Source organism: Mauremys reevesii, linkage group 10, assembly GCF_016161935.1.
Source record: "Mauremys reevesii isolate NIE-2019 linkage group 10, ASM1616193v1, whole genome shotgun sequence".
In the NCBI taxonomy this organism is placed as follows: Eukaryota; Metazoa; Chordata; order Testudines; family Geoemydidae; genus Mauremys; species Mauremys reevesii.
Window position 1 is genome coordinate 78,573,830 of NC_052632.1, and position 19,162 is coordinate 78,592,991.

The 19,162-nt window shown below is 53.0% G+C and overlaps 1 protein-coding gene across 2 annotated transcripts in view; it reads left to right on the forward strand.

The window, feature by feature from the left end:
- The first annotated feature begins 6,972 nt into the window (after positions 1-6,972).
- LLGL1 (LLGL scribble cell polarity complex component 1) overlaps positions 6,973-19,162 on the forward strand; it is a 63,835-nt gene continuing 51,645 nt past the window's right edge. The window contains exon 1 of one of the 2 annotated variants that reach the window (XM_039491595.1): positions 6,973-7,231. In XM_039491595.1, coding sequence (XP_039347529.1) covers positions 7,151-7,231 — 81 coding nt within the window. In that variant the 5' untranslated portion in view covers positions 6,973-7,150. The remainder of the gene's footprint in view (positions 7,232-19,162) is intronic. The other variant, XM_039491594.1, reaches the window with a different exon arrangement.

The window sequence follows — 19,162 nt, forward strand, 5'->3', positions numbered from 1 at the left end:
AGGTTTGCCCTTAGCACCCAGGGGTGGAAACGGGCCTGGGCCGTGCTCTATGGTGAGCCCTGCAGCCTGTTAGCAGGTGGTCCGTGCAGATCCCAAGTGGAATTCTGTCTAGTCCTCCTTGGGGGTGGGGGTAGCCAGGACTCTGATAAGCTGGGCGCCAAGACTCGTTACTATCCCATGTTTCGATAATGCCGCTGGTGTGCATGGGGCTGCACTGCTGGGGACTCAGAAGGGCTTCTGCCCTGAGGCACTTACAGGTAAATACATCCTGGCAGCACTGCACACAAAGGCCCCACTAGGTGGCAGGGAGGGGAGGGGAGGAACGTACACGACTCAGCAGCTTCTGTCTCTGCGTTGGTTATTTGGCACATGGCACTTCAGGCTGCAGTCACCTGAACCACCCGGCTCGGTTCCCTTCTTGTGCGTGGTGATCTGCCCTGGCCAGCCAGGGTGCAGCAACCACAGTTCCCAGCAACACAAGCACATGGGTCAGAATTTGTCCCCTGCCAGCACTCTGTGCCCCATGGGGAGAACTCACCACATGGGGTTTTTTTTGCCAGGGGAAGGCACTGGGTGACAGCCAGGACTGCTAAGGCACCCTGCCAGCAGAGGCTGCCCGTGGGGTGTCCTGATTCAGTGCATCTCCCACCTAGCCTACGCATGCTCCCGCCCCATCCAGTGCCATCCACTTTGCGGGCTGTGCTGGCAGGCTGGGTGTTCCCCAGTGGAGGGCAGGTAGCAGCCCCTAGGAGACACTCTTCTCCCTTGTGTGGAGCTAGGGGGCTATCAGTTTGAGGAACTGGCTGTATCTCTAATCAGAAGAGCGGGTTCCCAGCAGGCTCAGCAGCGTGATTGGCGAAGGGGAGCGAGCATGTTTCTAGGCCTGGGAGCCAGCTCCCGTGGGTCCCGTCTCTCTCGAGGCAGGGAGGGATTGCAGAACATGCTACGGTTTGGAAAGATCAAGCCACGGAGGAGCAGCTTCACCGGGATCTGCAGCTGGAGGATGCAAACCCCTGACGGAGGCACCTGAAGATGAGACCTTGTTAAGGCAACAAATTGTGCTCAGGGCTGAAGGGACAGGGTGGTAATAATAAAAAATCTTTCTTTCCTTGGCCACAAAGTGCTTCATTCTATCATGCCTTCAATTATGGATGTGATGTCGGGGGTTGGGAGGTCACAGTCCTCTTTCAAGCAGTTGAGTGTGACAGCTGCCTGCCATGCAGCCTCAGTGATGGAACAATTAAATCCCCTTTTATTTAGTGATAGCTGAAATCATGGAAAATCACTGCCCAAGGACTAGACCATGTGGGGCAGTGGCTGGGCCATGTGGTCTAAAGGATTTCCTGGGGCTCTGATGACACATGCAGGCAGGGCCGGCTCCAGTGTTTTTGCCACCCCAAGTGGCAAAAAAAAAAAAGAAAAGCCACGATCGGCGGCACTTCGGTGGCAGCTCTACCGCCGCCACTTCATTCTTCGGCGGCAATTCGGCAGCAGGTCCTTCCTTCCGAGAGGGACTGAGGGACCCACTGCCGAATTGATGCCGAAGAGCCGGATGTGCCGCCCCTTCTGGTTGGCCGCCCCAAACACCTGCTTGCTGCGCTGGTGCCTAGAGCCGGCCCTGCATGCAGGGACAGAGGATTGTTTTGATTGCAGCTCTGTGCATGTGCCTGAGTGAATGAAAGTGGGAGAAACAGAGAGAAGCTGCACAAACGCCACAGAGGCACACAGCAAAGGCAGCAAGGAAGCCCCAAACAGCTCCATAAGCATTTGTAGTATGACCCCGAGAAAAAGCTTAAAGGAAGAGCTTGTGGGTAGAGTGCTGGCTGGAAAGAGGCTTGGAACTGTGAGCAAGGAAACTGTCTCCTGCTCTTTGATTCCTGTTGCGTTCAGGGAAACAGGGCTTTATGTACATTCTTTGTAAATTAACAGGGTTGCATCAGAGAAATACTCGACTCCATTGCCATTTTCTCCTCCTAATGGAAACAACATGAAAGATCACGAATTCTGGCTCTCTTTAAAAGGGGTAACACTGGACGTAAACCCCAGACTGAGATTTGGAGACCCAATCTGGTTAGTTCGAATGGGAATTGGACAGCCAACTGCCCAAGGAAACTGTGAAAATCTCCTCTCAGATCTTTCCTTCAAGCCATCACCGACCTTCCTGGTATCTGTTTTCTAGCTGGAACCAAACCCAACCCCAAGGTCTGAATCACTGCAGAACTCTGGGGAAGATGGGATCTGGAGCAAAATCCGAATCCAGGTTTTTCAGTTAGCTCCTGTCATCTCTACAGTGGAATTAATCAAAACCCTGGAGCTGAACTCAGGGGATGTTTGAATTTGTGGCTGATGTAAATTTTAAAAGTATGGCGAACTGGCCCCTAGCCAGAGTAGAGTCGGGAGCAATCATGAGGCAATAGATCTTCTTGTCCTTCTGGCCTATGTGCTTGTGATACATAGTTTCATATCTCTGGCATCCTCATGTGAACAATAATCACTAAGTAGGTGGTGTGGTCAAGTGGGTAGGGCGCTAGGTTGAAAATCAGAAGAGCTGGATTCTATGCTTGGCCCTGCCATTGGCCTGCTGGATGACGTTGGGTGAACCACTTTGACAATCTTTCCCTCAGTTTCCCCTCCTAACCTTGATTTGTCTTGTCAATTAGCCTGCAGTCACTTCGGGTTTCTCACTTTGGGGCTGTTCACTTCCCAGCACAGTAGGAGCCTGAGCTGGGTTGGACGGCTACTGCGATACAAATCATAATCTTTTAAATGACTTTTGGTGGCACCTCCTCCAAGTGAAACTAACGAGAGATTATAAAGAAAGCAAAGGCCAATGAGTGTACCGGAGGGAGATGCTCCTACCCCCACCCAGAAAATCACCCCCAAACTATCCAGTACAATCCTGCATCCTGCCCTAACACCTCCCAGAACCAGTCAGTCATAACCCCATAGCCCTCTGCGGTGGAGCTGCAGGTGCTCAGCATCTCTGAACATTAGGCTGTTGGGGTCTGGCTGGGTTCCCCCAAAACTGAGGGACCCAGAACCACTAGTCACTTTGGAAAATGCTGACTTTATTCTCGCCTTACAATTTCCCTTTATTTCCAGTATTCAGCTCTTCCTCACCTACTGTGGGCCAAAATCGTCCCTTGGCTAACTCAAATCACTGCTTTTACCCCAGGGGTGAATGTGACTCACTTGTGATCATATTTAGCAGCTATAGGGGAGTTTATGTTTCACAGGGCTGTGCAGTCATTTGCTAATTAAAGTTAATGATCCACGTTGTGACACTGGCCCTAATGGAATGACACCAGAGACAGGAATTGGAATTATGTAGTGCTCCAGATGCCTGAGACAGCTCCAGATGCAAATGTTTCTTATTATCCATTTCATAAGAATGGCCCTACTAGGTCAGAGCAACAATCCATTTAGCCCACTATCCTGTCTCTGACATAGGCCAGTACCAGAGCTTTGGGGAAGTGTGTGTGTGTACAAAACAGGGTAATTTGGGGAGATCTACCCCGTCTTCCCCTCCTGGCTTCTAGCAGTCAGACATTTAGGGTCACCCTGAGCATGAGGTTATATCCCTGATCATCTTTTGGCTAATAGCCATTGATGGACCTATCCTCCGTGAATTTATCCAGTTCTTTTTGGAACCCAGTTATACGTTTGGTCATCACAACATCCCATAGCAAGGAGTTCCACAGGTTAACTGTGTTTTGTGTGATTAAATACTTCCTCTTGTTTGTAATAAACCTGCTGCCTATTAATTTCATCACGTGACCCCCTGTTTTTTGTAGTGTGGGAAAGGGTAAATAACACTTCTCTGTTCACTTTGTCCATATCATTCATGATTTTTATAGACCACTATCATAACCCCTCTTATTTCCAGTTCAAAATAACCCAGTTCCCTAGATATGGGGTGCAATCCTGCAAAGCGTTCACACCTCCAGCCCCCACTGCCACCCGTGAAAGCAGGCAGCATCTTGCAGGACCCATCCAGAAGCCTGCAGTTTCACCTGTTTAGATCCTGATCCAAAGGGTCAGTGAGTTAGTTTCAAAGGGCTTTGGCTCAGGGCTTTATTCCATGCTTTCCCCCTCTGCTTCCCACACACCTCCTGGAGAACTAGGTCTGTCAAGCTGTGCCAATTTCAGAGATGTTTGGAAAAATCAAAGCAAAGCAAACCCACACAAGTGAGCTTCCGCATCTCCCTTTGCCACACACAGAGCAAACCCCTGCGCAGCACGAGGCGGGTGTTGGAATGAATCCGGAACACCATACCAGTCTCTACCCACGCTGTGCCAGCCAGCGCTGGTGTAATAGCCCCAACGGTGCAAGCAACACCACCCACCCACAGCATCATGGTGACTCGCTTCGGCGTGCCTTCGGGTGTGTGACCTGTACTCTGCTGGCCGGTACAAACTGCACTGCTCCTCTTCAGTCCCACCCCTCGCAGAGCTCAGCTCTGCACTGGTTTGTCAGCAGCGGTATCGCCAACCCCAAATGGTCAGCAATTGCGAGTCAGGCTCACCAAAAATCCTGAGCTTGGCTTTGAAGTCATGAGATTATGTAAAAATACTAGATTTGGTGTTCGCTTTATTCACCTGCAGCTTTTGGAGCCTTTACGGTGCACTGGGGTCACATTCGGATGCTTTCTCCACAGCCATGAGGGCTAGAAACTTCCTTTTTCTTTCAGAATGAAGGCAAAAATCACTACATTCCCACTTGACTCCAGGCGCTGGGGCTTTAGGGAAAACAATAATTACCATGAGACTCAGGACAAAAGCCTGAGAGTTGGCAACACTGCTTCTGCAGCATCACAAATGCCCTGCGATGGGCTTCTTTATTGGCGTGTCTCTGAGGAATACTTCCAATGTGAATGAGGTACTTTAAAAGCTGCCCCCATGGCCCCCATTTCTACTCTGTACAGGGAGAAGCCTAGAGAGGTTAAAGAAGCCAAAGGTGGTTTTGGAGCTCTGTTCGTGTGCTTGAAACACAGAAAGAAACGCCAGACATCCAGTGCTTTATGCATTGGTCTGTGCATATGTACCGGATCCCTATGGCCTTGAGTCAGCAAACACTTACTCAAGGAGCAGAGGTTTAAGCATGTGCTTAAATGCTTTGCTGGGCTTGAGCCTCTATGAAGATTAAGCTACGATCCTTCCTTAGTTCTCCCTTCTTCCGCAGCGTTTACAAGCGCAGTAAAATTGCTGCCACCGCCCATGACACAAAAACCACAAACTGCTCCAGACGGAACCAGTGCCGGCACCTCCTGTGAGACTCAGGATAGCTGGTGATTTTCATAAAGCCCCAGCTCCTGGAGGTGACTGCACGAGAACCTCAGTTTTCTAGCCCTCAGGTAGGGTCACCAGCAGTCCCTTATTACAAGGCACGTCCCTTATTGTTTCATCTCTGTACAAGAAGCTTGGGAGTTACTGAGTGCTGCAAAAAGCGGCAAGTAATACCCTGCCGAATGTAGGCGAGTGCTGCTTAGTATGATAATACTAATGATGCTGACTTAGCCACCATGTGAGTGCGACCCTGGCATTTCAAAGCATAGACCAGAGGTTCTGTGTGGGGCCCCAAGAAATTGCCCTGCTCGCAACCCCCTAACTCCGCCTCTGGCTTTTAATCTACTGGATAGGCAGAAAAACAGTTGCTGTGGCACAGGTGGGCCACAGAGTTTTTATAGCCTGTTGAGGGGTCTCAGAAAGGAAAAGGTTGAGAAACTCAGGCCGAGACCATCGCAGTCTTCTGCTTAGCATGCTCAGCGTAAGTGACAGAGGAGGGAGCCCTGTGTGCAAGAGCTAGGGAGGGGTTGAGGACAACATGCCTGAGCCTGATGGGGTTGGGGGAGGGGAGCCCAGCAGAAAGTTGGAGGACTGGGGGGGCTGATGTGTTCAAAGCAAGGCCTGTTTCTGCCAAGTGCCAACAGTCCAGCATGTGAGTCACCTCAGTGAGATAAGGAAAGCTGCATGAGCAAGCATTGGCAGGATTAGGCCAAAGTAAGAGTGGCCCGACTGGGTCAGAACAAAGGTCCATCTAGCCCAGTGTCCTGTCTTCTGACAATGGCCAATGCCGGGTGCTTCAGAGGGAATAACCAGAACTGGGCAATTATCAAAGGATCCATCCCCCGTCGCTGTTGGCCAGTCCCAGCTTTTGGCAATCAGAGGTTTAGGAGTCAGAGCTGCCCAGGGAGGGGGGAGGGGCAAGTGGGGCAATTTGCCCCAGGCCCCGGGCCCCACAGGGGCCCCCACGAGAATATAGTATTCTATAGTACTGCAACTTTTTTATATGGAAGGGGCCCCCAAAATTGCTTTGCCCCAGGCCCCCTGAATCCTCTGGGCAGCCCTGTTAGGATCACTCAGAGCATGGGTCGCTGACCATCTTGGCTAATGGCCACCGATGGACCTATCTTCCATGAACTCATCTAATTCTTTTCTGAACCCAGTTACACTTGTGGCCTTCACAACATCCCCTGGCAAGGAGTTCCGCAGGTTGACGGTACGTTGCGGGAAGAAGAGCTTCCTTACGTTTGTTTTAAACCCGCTGCCTGTTCATTTCATTGGGAGACTGCTGGTTGTTGTGTTATGTGAAGGGGTAAATAACACTTCCCTGCTCGTTTTTTCCACCACACCACTCGTGATTTTCCAGCCCTGTGTCATACCCTTCCCACCCCCAGTCGTCTCTCGTCTAAGCTGAACAGTCCCCGTCTTTTGCATCTCCCCTCCTAAGGCAGCTGTACCTAGGATCTGGCCCAAGTGCTTCATTGCGGACTCATGGCTTATACTGCAGGAGTGCCCGGCATCCCCACTCCGGATCGGGCCCCCCTGGTGGGAGGGGGAAAAACTACATCTCCCAGGCACCCCCGCGCCACGGCGCATGCTCCCAGCAGCGGCCGGCCGCGGAACGCTGGCCTTCTTCTCTCCCCCATTGTCTAGTTCGCTCTCCCCCCGGGGTCGCTGATTGGCTCGGCCGGACGTCGCTCACCCCACCCCCCGCCTCCTGAACGGCCCCTTCCCCTCCCCCCGCCGCGTCCAGGCTGCGGGCTGGCGGCGCGGCGCGGCGCGGGGCCGGCCGGGTGCATGGGGCAGGCGAGCCCGCTGCCTGGCTGGCGTTGCGGGGAGCCCGGCGGCCAGCGCCCAGCCCGGCACGATGATGAAGTTTCGGTTCCGGAGGCAGGGGCACGACCCCCAGCGGGAGAAGCTCAAGCTGGAGCTCTTCGCCTTCAACAAGGTGGGCGGGGGCCCCGGGGGGGGCAGGCAGACAGACCCCCCCCCCGCCCGTCCCAGCGGTTCCTGGGGTGCTCGGCGCTGTACTCCGGGGCGTGGGGGTGCAGGGAGCCCCCCCATCCCCTGCGAGTGGGGGGCTGGCCGGGATCCGAGCGCATTGCAAAGCCAGGGCCGGGGCTGGTGGCGGCTCGCCCCGGCTCGGGCTGGAGGGGCTGAGCCGGGCTCCGCTGTGATGCTGTTGGCTGCGTTTGATCCCTCTCTCGGGGGCGTTTGTCATCACTTCTCTCTCTCTCCCCACTTTCCCTGCAGGCCCCGGGGACGGGGCTGGAGTTGGTGGCAAGAGCGTTTTTCTTGCAGCGTTGCGGGGCTGAGCTTGGCTGCTGGAGACTGGGCAGGGGACGCGAGTTGCCTTATTTTTCCTGTGTGCCCCGCTGAATTTCGGGGGCAGGGAAATACCACATCGGTTCCAAAAGCTGAGCCTTCCCCCACCCCCAGTTGTGCATCTCTTCCCCGAGCCATCCATCCCCCTTGCAGGAGTCAGTCTCTGCATGTGTCTTGCACGCTCAAGCGAAACAATAGGTGCGTGTTGGGCGCTCGAGGAATACTCCGTCCCCAGTAGGAGGCAGCTAGCAGATTTACAGGAAAACAGGCCAGGCTGGTGCGGGTAGGGCTCCGGCTTGAAACAGTTAGATTTCACTTACTCCTGTCCTCAGACGTGGTCTGGAAACAGGCTCAGGGGCGTTTTGTAGGGGAGGAAATGGAGCTGAAATGTAGATCAGCACCTGAGTTTTATTCTGGTGCAGAGGCTAAGTGGCGTTTGGCGGTGAAACTCTGCAGCGAGTTCTGATGCATCTCAGCAAAGGGGGCTTTAAAATGCCAAATTCCCTTCTGAGCGGTGTGCTCCCTTCCCCTTTGAAGGGGCAGAGCGGTGTCCCTTTGATTTATAGCCCTTTTCATCCTGGACTTTTGTATCTTTATTGTGCAGGCTTAATAAGCCCGCTGGGATCTTTACGTGAACCTGGTAAGTGACTGGTGGGGGGAGTGATGCAGAAGACCAGGGATCCCAGGAGGGGGGCGGCGCTCCATGGACAAATGCGTGCGCGCTCTCCCTGAAAATACTGACATTCTGTTCCTTCCTTTACGGCCAAACGGGACTCCGCAGTCCTTGGCCTCCTGGCCACAAACACATTTTATGAGGCAGCCAGAAGCCGCCTCAGTAGAAATGCTGTAAATGTGGCTGCACTTTTGCTTTTGCATCTCTCACTGGGTCGCTTTAGGGGCTCCCCAAGCTCGCCGATCCGGGAAGTGGAGGGATGCCCCTCCTTTGTGCGGCACCCTCCTGCGCTTCCGATCGGCACCCCCTCGGCACAGCTGTGTACTCTGGGTTTTTTTTAAAATGAAGATAAATAAAATCTACCCGCTTGCTTGGAGTCCATCCCGAATGAGCACATCAAAGGTTGATGCTTTTTCCGTCCTGCCACTTGCACATTAAAGGAAGGAAGATCAGTTCCACCTTATCGCTTGTTTAGCTTGGAAGCAAATGCAGCATGATCCTGCTGTAGGAGCCTTACTTGCTTTGTGCAAACATCCGTGCTCGTGGCTTGACAGGCTGTGGGATGCTTGAAGGAAGAATGCCTGCTGCTATACTGCCCTGGAGTTGTAGGTCACACCTGGTAGCTCTGACTCGATGACTTTGTCTGGCCGTCTCTTCCCAGCCATGCTCTGTTCCCTAGTGCTTGTCCTTCGGTGTCTCCTGGATTGCAGTAATACTGGAGTAGAGAGCAGGGCCCCACTGTGCAATCCCGGCCCCAGAGAGCTGGCAGGGCGAGTGGAAAGGGGAAGCCAGCGGAAAGGTGATGACTTGCCCACTGGCACGCAGCAGGTCAGTGGCTGAGTTGGGGAATAGAACCCAGGATCCGAGTCCCAGTCCAGAGCTCTGCCCACCTCCCGTGGGCCTCGGAGCTCTTGCGTGTTGTCTGTGTGTTTCACAGGACTCCCAGTTGCCCTATAATGGAGGTAGAGCTGGACTTTAGTGGGGACGATTTTTCCTTGAAAAGCTCATAGCGGGTCTGAAATGGGGATAAAACACCCCTGTCTTGGGGCTCGTCCTGTCGGGTTGTGGAGGGTTTGCCACCTTCTCTCGTGGTGTTAATCTGTTCCCAAAGCGAAGCTGTAACTTACCTAATGAAATAGGGGATGTGAGAAAGCAAGCTCTGGGGACCCACAAACCGCGAGGCTTGGGTGCCTAAACGGCCAGGCCTGCCCCCTCTTTGTGCTTGGTGGTCCCACACTTCCCATGTCAGGCTGTGTGGCTGTGCTGCTGGCTTAGCACACTAGTGCTGTATGTGAATTTAGGCAGCTTTGGAGAGGTGGCTCAGGAACAGCCTGCTTGGGGAATTCCTAAAGCCAGCCCTGGCTGGGGCTCCTAGTCCAGGATTCAAAGGGGTGTAGTGATGCAGATATCTTCCAAATCAGCCAGCTGCGTGTTTTGGGCTTGGGAATGTTACTAGCACTTGAGTCCTGTAGCCAATTTACTGGCTGTTCCTGTCTTTGCTAAAGCTCCCTCCTTAATATGTGGGTCTCCCCAGTGGGGCTGGGGACAAAGCCCTGAAGGATTCTGGGTCTTGTGCTACCTTTGATCTGCAGTGGATTTCCCGTTGATGTCAAATAGGAAAAATGAGCTGTGTGTGGAGGCTTTTAAGTCTGCATTTGAAATGTACAGTGACTGTGATCACATAATCTCCTCCTCTAGCTGCGCTAAGGAATTAGACAGTCTTCCATTAATCTCCTGAGCAGGAAGAAGGGACCACTCCCCCAGCAGCTAACTACGTTTGATAGGATTGGCGCACAGCTCCCGGTTCTGGGACGTAGCCTGGATATCTCTGGCAACTGGTGGGGCACCAGGCTCGGAACCTCCCGATCTCTTCTGCAGCCTGCCAGAAGCAGTTTCCTTTGCTACCTTCACCTCCGCAAGCAGCTGTGCTTTCCGATGACTGGCCTGCCCCCAGAGGAGCAAAATGCTGGACGCCCATTGACTTGCAGTTGGGTTTTCCATCTGCCTTGAATGAAGGATCCGGAGGGAGCGGCGGTAAACAGCAGCTCGGGAAAGAGGCAAAGCTCCACTGTGCGTGATGCTCTGGAATGTGGGATGTCTCTAAATGGCCAGGAGCATGGCTATCAATGAGACAAGCGTAGTTGACCTGGGGTGGGCGTGGCCAGCGTTATAACTGGCAGGCCCATTGTGCTCCGTGTTCAATACGGGGAGCGTGACCATGAAGCTGAGCGTGGTCTGAACCGATAGTGACTCCTGTTGTGGTGCTTCATGCTGACAGTTGTGAGCAAATATTGGTTTTATCCATTCCTGCTAGCATAAGAAAGCTGAATGGGCTGTATGCCTGGAGCTAGCTATAGAATTCCGATGCCAGCAGGAAGCGAACGGAGCTGGTATAGATTCAGATTTCATAAACAGATGCGCAATGGCCATTTCTCGTGCACTGGCTGTGGTAGCTCTTGGATTTGCAAAGGATTGGGTTAGATCTGCCAGGGTCTCTGCCAGATCATCGTGATCAGGGATGGAATACTAACCGATTGCTATAGATGCTGCATTGTCCATGTCAGAAATGGGTCAGCCCAGCCTCTCTGCCTCTGCAGACCTGGGGACAGTTTGGGCTGCAGCTGAAAACCAGTCTGGCCTGGATACCTGTCCCAATCGCACAGCGATCTCCCTAAAGGGTAGCCTCTGCTACAGAAGCCAGGAAATGCTGTGGGTCAGATGCAGGGCAGAGCTGTGTACAAGAAGCTCTGTGGCCAGTGCAGTTGGTCTCTTGGTGCTAACTGCCTTCACGTCCAGGGCCTGATCCCATGAGGTAGGATGGTCTCTCCATCCCAACTGAAGCGTAGGCAAGGGCTCTGTACCTCGCAGGACTGGGATCTGAATTACTCACGTGATGGTCTGTGATGTCCTGAACTTTGACCAGTCTTTGAGGGTACAGATGTCTACATCGCCTGTGCATGGAGCCCCGTTAGTCACCTCCCCAAGCAGGTTAAGGGACAAACCCTAGGGGGTCACTTCATGGTTAGGGTTTTGAACTGGATCTCACTGGATTCAGGGCTGTGAAATCCTGGCTGAGAGTTACAACCTCCAGATCTGCCCCTCATTCAGGCTGTCTCCTTCCTGAGGCTCCTTGCGAGTTCTGGGCTTAAAAAGGGAAGAAGGGATGTCAGCGTTGGCAATGGTTCCTCTAGGGGTTGGGCCAGAGCATTCGAGAGAAAGGCCTGGACTGATCAATGCTTGCAGACATCTGCAAAGGAATCCAGATGGCAATGAGGCCGAGCTCGGGCACCCATCCTAAACCGTTTGGACAATCAGTGAGCTTATATCGTCCCCTCCCGCAGCCCTGACATCAGTTTGTGTTTACAGAACCTTTGTATTCACAGTCAGGCTGCAGATGGGAATAATTCCAACTCTGCCCCTGGAGCAGCTGCGCCAGTGCTGACCCCGAAGTGCAGGCAAGGACGTGAATGGGGCTGCACTGGAAGAGCTGCATGAGGTTTACTCTCACTTGGAATTGAGGCAAATGCCAATTGGCTCAGTTGGGGCAAACCCAGGCGCTGTGCTTTGGGGTCAGCATTGGCGTTGCCGGCCACGGGTGCCTGGATTAGGGTTATTGCTAGATGCAAACTAGGCATGAGTGCTCTCGCTTTTCTAGCTCTTGCCGCTGTTCTTGCACCTTTAAAGGGTTGGAAATGGAGCTGGGTGAAACTTTTTAGTCAAATAGCTTATGTGCCCCAAAACGCTCAGGGCAACCGAAACCATTTGTGAATTTGGTGAATAGTTTTGGCTGAATTTAAAAAAAGAAAATCACAACAGCTCATTTTGACACTTTGCAAGCCAAGCATGTAACTTTTCATGCTGAAACATTGTATTTAAAAAGGGCATTAGATTGGTTTAATTTTTAAGGGTAAACACGGTTGTTTTTTTGGGGTCAAACAAAACATTTAGCACAACTCCAAACAGTTTTTATTTTGGTGAAAACACAAACATTCCAGGTTGGGTTTGACCCGAAGGAAAACTTTGCTTGGTTCTGCCACCCAACTGAAAAATCAGTTTGCTCGTGTCTAGTTGGGAGGCCGAATGTGGCTTTCTCTGTGGAAACTGCAGGGCACAGAGACATTTGTTCAGTTTGAGTAAGGGCAGGTGTACGCTACAAATATACAGCGGTGTAGCTGCGCTGCTGTAGCGCTTAATGCCACCTCCATGAGAGGCGGTAGCTGTGTTGGTGGGAGAAGCTCTCCCATCGATATAGCACTGTCCATACTGGTGCTGGGTGGCCAAATGCAGCCTGCTCTGTGAAGCTGCAGGATAAAGAGATGGTCCTTCAATTTGAGTAACTTGTCTTCCTCTGTCAAGTCAGAGATGAGTATAAATGGATAGTCTAGTTGGGAGCACGTGTGGCTAACAACATATGGTCACGTGTTGGACCCCAGCCGGCCCCATCCACGGTGAATGGAATAGCACTGCGCTGTGTCGTAGCGCTTATCAGTAGATCTCGAAGCGCTTGACCGAGGTAAGTCTCACTTCCGTTTCCAGGGGCCTGCTCGCCGCCTTGGATGGTTGGTGGAAGCAGATGGCTAAATCCTTCCCAGACGGAGCTGAGGGGGGGCGCTGATTTGGTCCCATTCCACGTGCAGACTGAAGTGCGGACTCAACCCACGCTTTGAACAGACCGTTGTAGTGCACCGGCCCTGTGTAGTGTGGCCATGTGGCCTGCCCATGCTATAGACAGGCCTCTGTAATCGCTGACACGGGACCTGATCCTGCGGACGGTTCCGGTCATAGCGCTCACTGCCTGGCTAGTCTCACTCGGGAGGAGCGTTTGCAGGATTGGGTGTGTGATTTTCATCTTTGTGTTAAACCAGATACGTTCAAGGCCGTTACAAGCTGCGGGGGTGGGGGAGCGTGGTGCAGTTCTTGCTTCGAGTCCATAGGCAGTTTTGTCTAGTGCTGGGAGGCGTGGGGGGGGAAGCAAGGTTGCTCTGAGGGGCTTTCTGTGGATGCAGGACTTGCATGTGGTTGGGGTCTCTGTGCTGCAGCAGGAACTTGCTGAGGAGCGGCTCTGAACTGCGGGTAGGATCGTCCACCTGACTTCTATTAAGACTTTTTTCCCTCCTTCTCAGCTTGCCTGAAATCTGATTTGTATCTGCTGTAACCAGGCCCAGAGCTTGCGTTCGAGAAGGCGGCCTCTGCCTGCCAGATACAGCTCTTGGGGATGTCGTCTGGCGAGGGAGGGGATGTGCTGTAATATGGGCTTGGGTCGTACAGAATAGCTCGTTAAGCTGTCGCTCCGATGAGGAATTTGAAAGCTCTCTGTGGATTTAGTGGCAGAAGGAAGATGTTAGGGAGGGGTAATAGTGGAGGCTTGTAGCAGGATTAATGCACTAACCTTTCACCCTGGAGACCTGTCAGTTAACAAGTAAAATGCGTTGCCTCTGAATCTGATCCCTAGAGGTCACCGACTCTCACTCACTGCATAACTCAGGCAGCCCGTGCACGAGCCCTGGCACTGGAGTGGCAGGTACCTCTGATAGCCATTCCACTGGCACCAGCGGCTCCTTGATGGCACTCTCATGCACTATGTCTATGGCTCTCCTCTTCCTCTCACTCACTGTCTCTGAGGAGTGCAGAGTTGTCTGACTACAGAGCTCTTCCAACACCAGGTGGAGGTTGCGGGGTGGGCTCCTGATCAGTGGGGAGAAGAGCATCTCGCGAGCAGTGACCGATCCTGATTCCAGCGGTAGGACCAGTGCTCTTCCCAAATAAGCTGCGTGTCTGCACGGCCCAGTTGCTAAACTTTTAGCCTTGTCAAAACACAAGACTTACTCAGTCCCCTCGGGGTGCTTGACAGCTCCCTGAAATCTGTAACTCACCAGAGCGTTGGCTCAGTAAACCTGGGGAGGGGATTGGTGGCACTGGGTGTCTCTCAGTGTGTAGTATCTGGGGGGAGTTTGTAGATCCTCCACCTTCTCATTGATGAGAAGGGAGCTCATCTCCCTCCCATCACACCTATTGATCTGCTTTGGTCCTTCTTGTTGCCCCAGGTCGTACTCAGGGCTGTGCTCCCCCAAAGTCATGAATGACGTAATCTGACTCCCCAGTGTTGTTCCATCACACGGGGATGAGGAGCAAGTGACTTGAGCCCTATAGCTATTTTCTGGTATATTCTGGATGGCTCAAGCAGCAATGGTGCTTCCTCTAAAGGAGGGCTGACTATGGGGAACTAGCTCCTGGGCCCTTTTCCCCATTAAATGGCAACAGAGTGAAAAGGGTTGGCATGACTCTGAGGTGGCCTCTCATCCTGGGGCACTTGCTAGTCTAGAGAATGGTGCGTGGGTTATGGAAGAAGGAATGTCTCGCGGCTGAGTGATGGCCACTTGTAAACGGGTGCTTTAAAGGGATCTGTTGCGGATCAGGACTCCTTGTCTCTTCCTCTCCGTTCTGGTTCTGAAAGAGTGTTTAAAAAAACATAAGAACATAAGAACGGCCCTACTGGATCAGACCAAGGGTCCATCTAGCCCAGTATCTTGTCTGCTGACAGTGGCCAATGCCAGGTGCCCCAGAGGGAATGAACAGAACAGGGAATCATCAAGTGATCCATCCCCTGCCGCCCATTCCCAGCTTCTGGCAAACAGAGGCTGGGGACACCATTCCTGCCCATCCTGGCTAATAGCCATTGATGGACCTAACCCCCATGAATTTATCTAGTTCTTTTTTGAACCCTGTTATGGTCTTGGCCTTCAGAACATCCTCTGGCAAGGAGTTCTACAGGTTGACTGTGTGTTGTGTGAAGAAATACTTCCTTTTGCTAGTTTTAAACCTGCTGCCTATTAATTTCATTTGGTGACCCCTAGTTCTTGTGTTATGAGAAGTAGTAATCAACACTTCCTTATTTACTTTCTCCACACCAGTCATGATTTTATAGACCTCAGTCATATCTTCCCTTAGCCGTCTCTTTTCCAAGGGAAGATATGATTGTTCAGGCCAGTTATGAATTTCCGAAGGTCCTCTCTCAAAATAACCCATCTCCAACGCAGCTAGAAATGAAGCGCCTCGTTTTCAAGAAGATGGGTAACTCCTGACCAGAAGAATGCACTGCGTCTTGTCCAAGTGGGGCCTGGTGGTGGCAGCAGCCCTGTGCCAAGATTCTGCTTTGTCAGTCGTTGGCTGTAAAAGTGACCACAGAGAACGGTTCGAGAGCAGAGCTAGGCAGAGGAACGCAAACTGGAATGCAACCAGACAAGAGGAAATAGTTCTTGCCCTGAAAGGCTTTGTATGAAACCGGACAAGGGGAGTGGGGGAGGCCAGGCTAATTACAGGCATGATGCCCCCACTGATTCCTGCTGTAATATTTGGAGTAGTTATAATCGGGCTGGCCTTGGACGTCTTGGTGACAAGCAGAACTGGATCTGCTTGAGCAGGATGGGCCCATGAGCTTTGGTAAGCTGCCTCCAGAGTCGTCATGGATTGTCCTTGTGCTGCGATATTCTCCAGATGTGTAAAGTGCTTGAATATTCAGCCCTCTGGGTGGTTCTCCCTAAGCTCCCTAGAAAGATGCACAAAGTATTGTACCCTTGGTTCAGTGTTGCTTCCCCTTAGTGGATCGATGGCCAACTGAAGCAATGTTTTTCAACGATGGGTCTGTGGACCGGCGCTGGTCCTTGAGAGCTCCCTGACACGGTTTAGGAAGGCAGCAAACTGGTCCCTGGTATCAAAAAGGTTGAGAAAAATGGAACGAGAGGACTGTTTGCAAGCTGGCTGACAGCACAGAAAATCTGACCCACTGGCCCTCTGAAAATGACGAATCCCTGGCCAGATGGGAATGGCCAGCCAGGCGGGGACAATCCCAACCACGTGCTTGGCCTCGACAAATTCTTTATTAATTTGAATGTTCATAGTTCCTCCTGTTGGAAGGCTTCAAAGCATTCTAGCCTCCCTCCAGGTGAGGAAACACTGTCGCCGCTCAGAGGGCCAGACAGATCCACACGCCCTCCTCAGGTCGTGTACAGATCTGTGGCAGGGCCAGGAATTTAATCTAGCAGCCCTGTCTCCTGCCTTGATGTCTGAATTCAATACCAGATGCAGCTGATGTTCCCTCCCAATCATTATTGTTCCTCTGGCTGGTGAGGGGGAGGAGCCATCTGGGTAGCTGCACCTGAGCTCCCCTTCCAAATAGGCCAGGCTAGGAATCTGGTGTCTGCAGGAAAATGGGGGAAAGAGCTAATTAATTAGCTTCTGTAAGGAATCCTGCAGCTGGACTGCTTCCTGGGCTCCTAGTTATCTCGGGACAGTGATTGATCTGATATTTGAGACATTAAATCAGGGTGAGACATGCAGCTGGGTGGCTGTTAAACAGCCGTGCACCTGCAATACCTAGCTCACTTCACTGGTGTGTGGAAACCCATCCAAAAAGAGAACACCAGTGCAAGGGAGGAGCTCTGAGCAGCTGGAGCGGGAGATAAAAATAAAGTGTGTTTGCTGCTGATGGCTCGGAAGAAACCAAATTTTCAGCTCCCAGTGGGAAAACCGGGGGAGGAGGTTTGAGAGGTGGGAGCTGGGGGAAACATAAACTGGCAGATGGCTAATGTCAGTGTGTGCGTGGTAGGGGACAACGTGCTAATCTGCCGCTGGTTGTAGCGCAAGAGAAACGTGAGGACGTACTATATGCATCTGCAGGATGTCCTGCGTTCGGCTGAAAGGGAAAAGTTGTCTCCTGGCCTGGCAGGTTGATCATCTGGGAATACTCTATGGGAGGGGTGGGCAAACTACGGCCGGTGGGCTGGATCCGGCCCGCCAGCTGTTTTAATCTGGCCCTCGCGCTCCTGCTGGGGAGTGGGGTCTGGGGCCTGCCCTGTTCTGGTGCTCCTCGGGAGCAGGGTCGAGAGCCACTCTGTGCAGCTCCCGGAAGCAGCGGCATGGCCCCGTTCCGGCTCTTACGCGTAGGGGCAGCCAGGGGGCTCCGCTCTGCATGCTGCCCCCCACCCCAAGCACCACCTCTGCAGCTCCCATTGGCCAGGAACTGCGGCCAATGGGAGCTGCAGGGGCAGTGCCTGCGGACAGGACACCGCACAGCCGCCTGGCCGCGCCTCCGCATAGGAGCCATAGAGGGGGACGGGACATGTTGCTACTTCCGGGAGCTGCTTGAGGTAAGCACCGCCTGGCGCCTGAACCCCTGAGCCTCCCCCCACACCCCAACCCCCTGCCCCAGCCCTGATCCCCCTCCTACAGTCCAAACCCCTCGATCCCAGCCTGGAGCACCCTCCTGCACCTCAAACCCCTCATCCCCAGCCCCACCCCAGAGCCTGCACCACTAGCCAGAGACGCCCCCCCCCATTCCCAGTGTTGTGTGCATTCATGGCCCGCCATACAACTTCTATACCCAGATGTTGCCATTGAGCCAAAACATTTTCCCACCCCTGCCCCTGCTCTATGCAGTGATGTGTCTTAGAGGCTTATGATCCCCAGTCCCATAATATCTGAGCGCCTTGCAGTCTTTACCTGCAAGGAGAGATGCACGAGGGAAATATGAATGACCATTATATAGGTGGTGCACAGACTAAGTGACTTGCCCAAGGTTGTACAGGAAGTCTGTAGCAGAGCAAGGAATTGAACCTGGGTCTCCTGGGGCCTAACCACCGTGCGCCATTCCCCTCTCAGGGAGTCGGAGGTGAAACCTCCAGTTACAGAGGGAACTCCATACCTGTTTTATTTCAGTGGTGATATCAAATCCTTTCTGTCCTGTGTGGACTCAAGGGATCCCGTAGCCCTTGATGTAGGAGATTTGTGAATGTTTCCCCTCCATTCACCCCTTAGGACTGTGCAATGTCTTGTCAGGAACAAAGAATTTCCTTGTGCAAGGGACTTGGGAGAGCTGGGTTGAATTCCTAGCGCTCATGCTGACCTATGACCTCGGGCGCTGTTCCCAACCTAGACCGTGGGTGACGCTTCCCCTGTGAGAGCGGGTGTTGGACTGTAAATGTCACTCGCTACTTGTGAGGAGCTCGTTGGTGTCATACGCTGGCTATCTCCAGCCCACGTGTTGAAGCTCCTCTGCTGGCAAAACGGCCCAGTAGTTAAAGCAAAGACTCTCCTGGCTCAGCCACTTACTCACTTTGAGACCTTTGGCAAGTCACTCAGCCTCTCTTTGATGTATCCGCACTTACAGAATGGAGACCTACATCCTAGAGAGGCTGGGGGCAAACTGACAGCTGCAGAGCACTAACTAGAGGCCCTTGGACAGAAGGAGCGGAGGGGGTGTGGTTAGTACAGAGCCCTAGGGCGGAAGGGTGGGTCTGCTGGCTCTGGTCTAGCTCCAAGGAGCCTGCATTCCAAACCCTTGCTTCATACTCAGTGACTCCTCTGGCTTGCGGAGGATACAACTCCTGTCCCCTTCTTCCCCCCATGGACTGTGTCTTCAGTCCATGGGATGGCACTAGGGACAGTGGGTGCAGTACTGACTCTGAGCAGTAGCAACCACGTTAACAGCCAGTGCTACCTGCTGCCGAATCTGTTTTCCTTGGTCTCATCCATGCAGTCACCAGGCCCTGCCCTGCTTAGCTTAAGAAATCTGGTGGGTGGCAGGGCATGGAGCCTAGCCTAGAGAGCTGTCTGGCTTGGTGATGGTGTGAGTGTCAGGAGGAGGGCACACCCAAGTCTTCCATCTTCTTCTGCTTGCTTCAGTGGTGGGGAGAGAGGAGGCCATGTCCTGCCTGCCCTGCTTCTTGCGCCTTTGCTGTTCACTGGAACTCTCTCTCCAAGTGGCAAACTTTAGTGCTGATCCCAGCCCCGTTCCCAAGAGAATTGTGGAATTGGTGCCAGTGCATCCAAGTGTGTGCTGTGTCAGGTGTCCCCTTGAAGTGGTGGTGTCCCCCTCCCCCCACC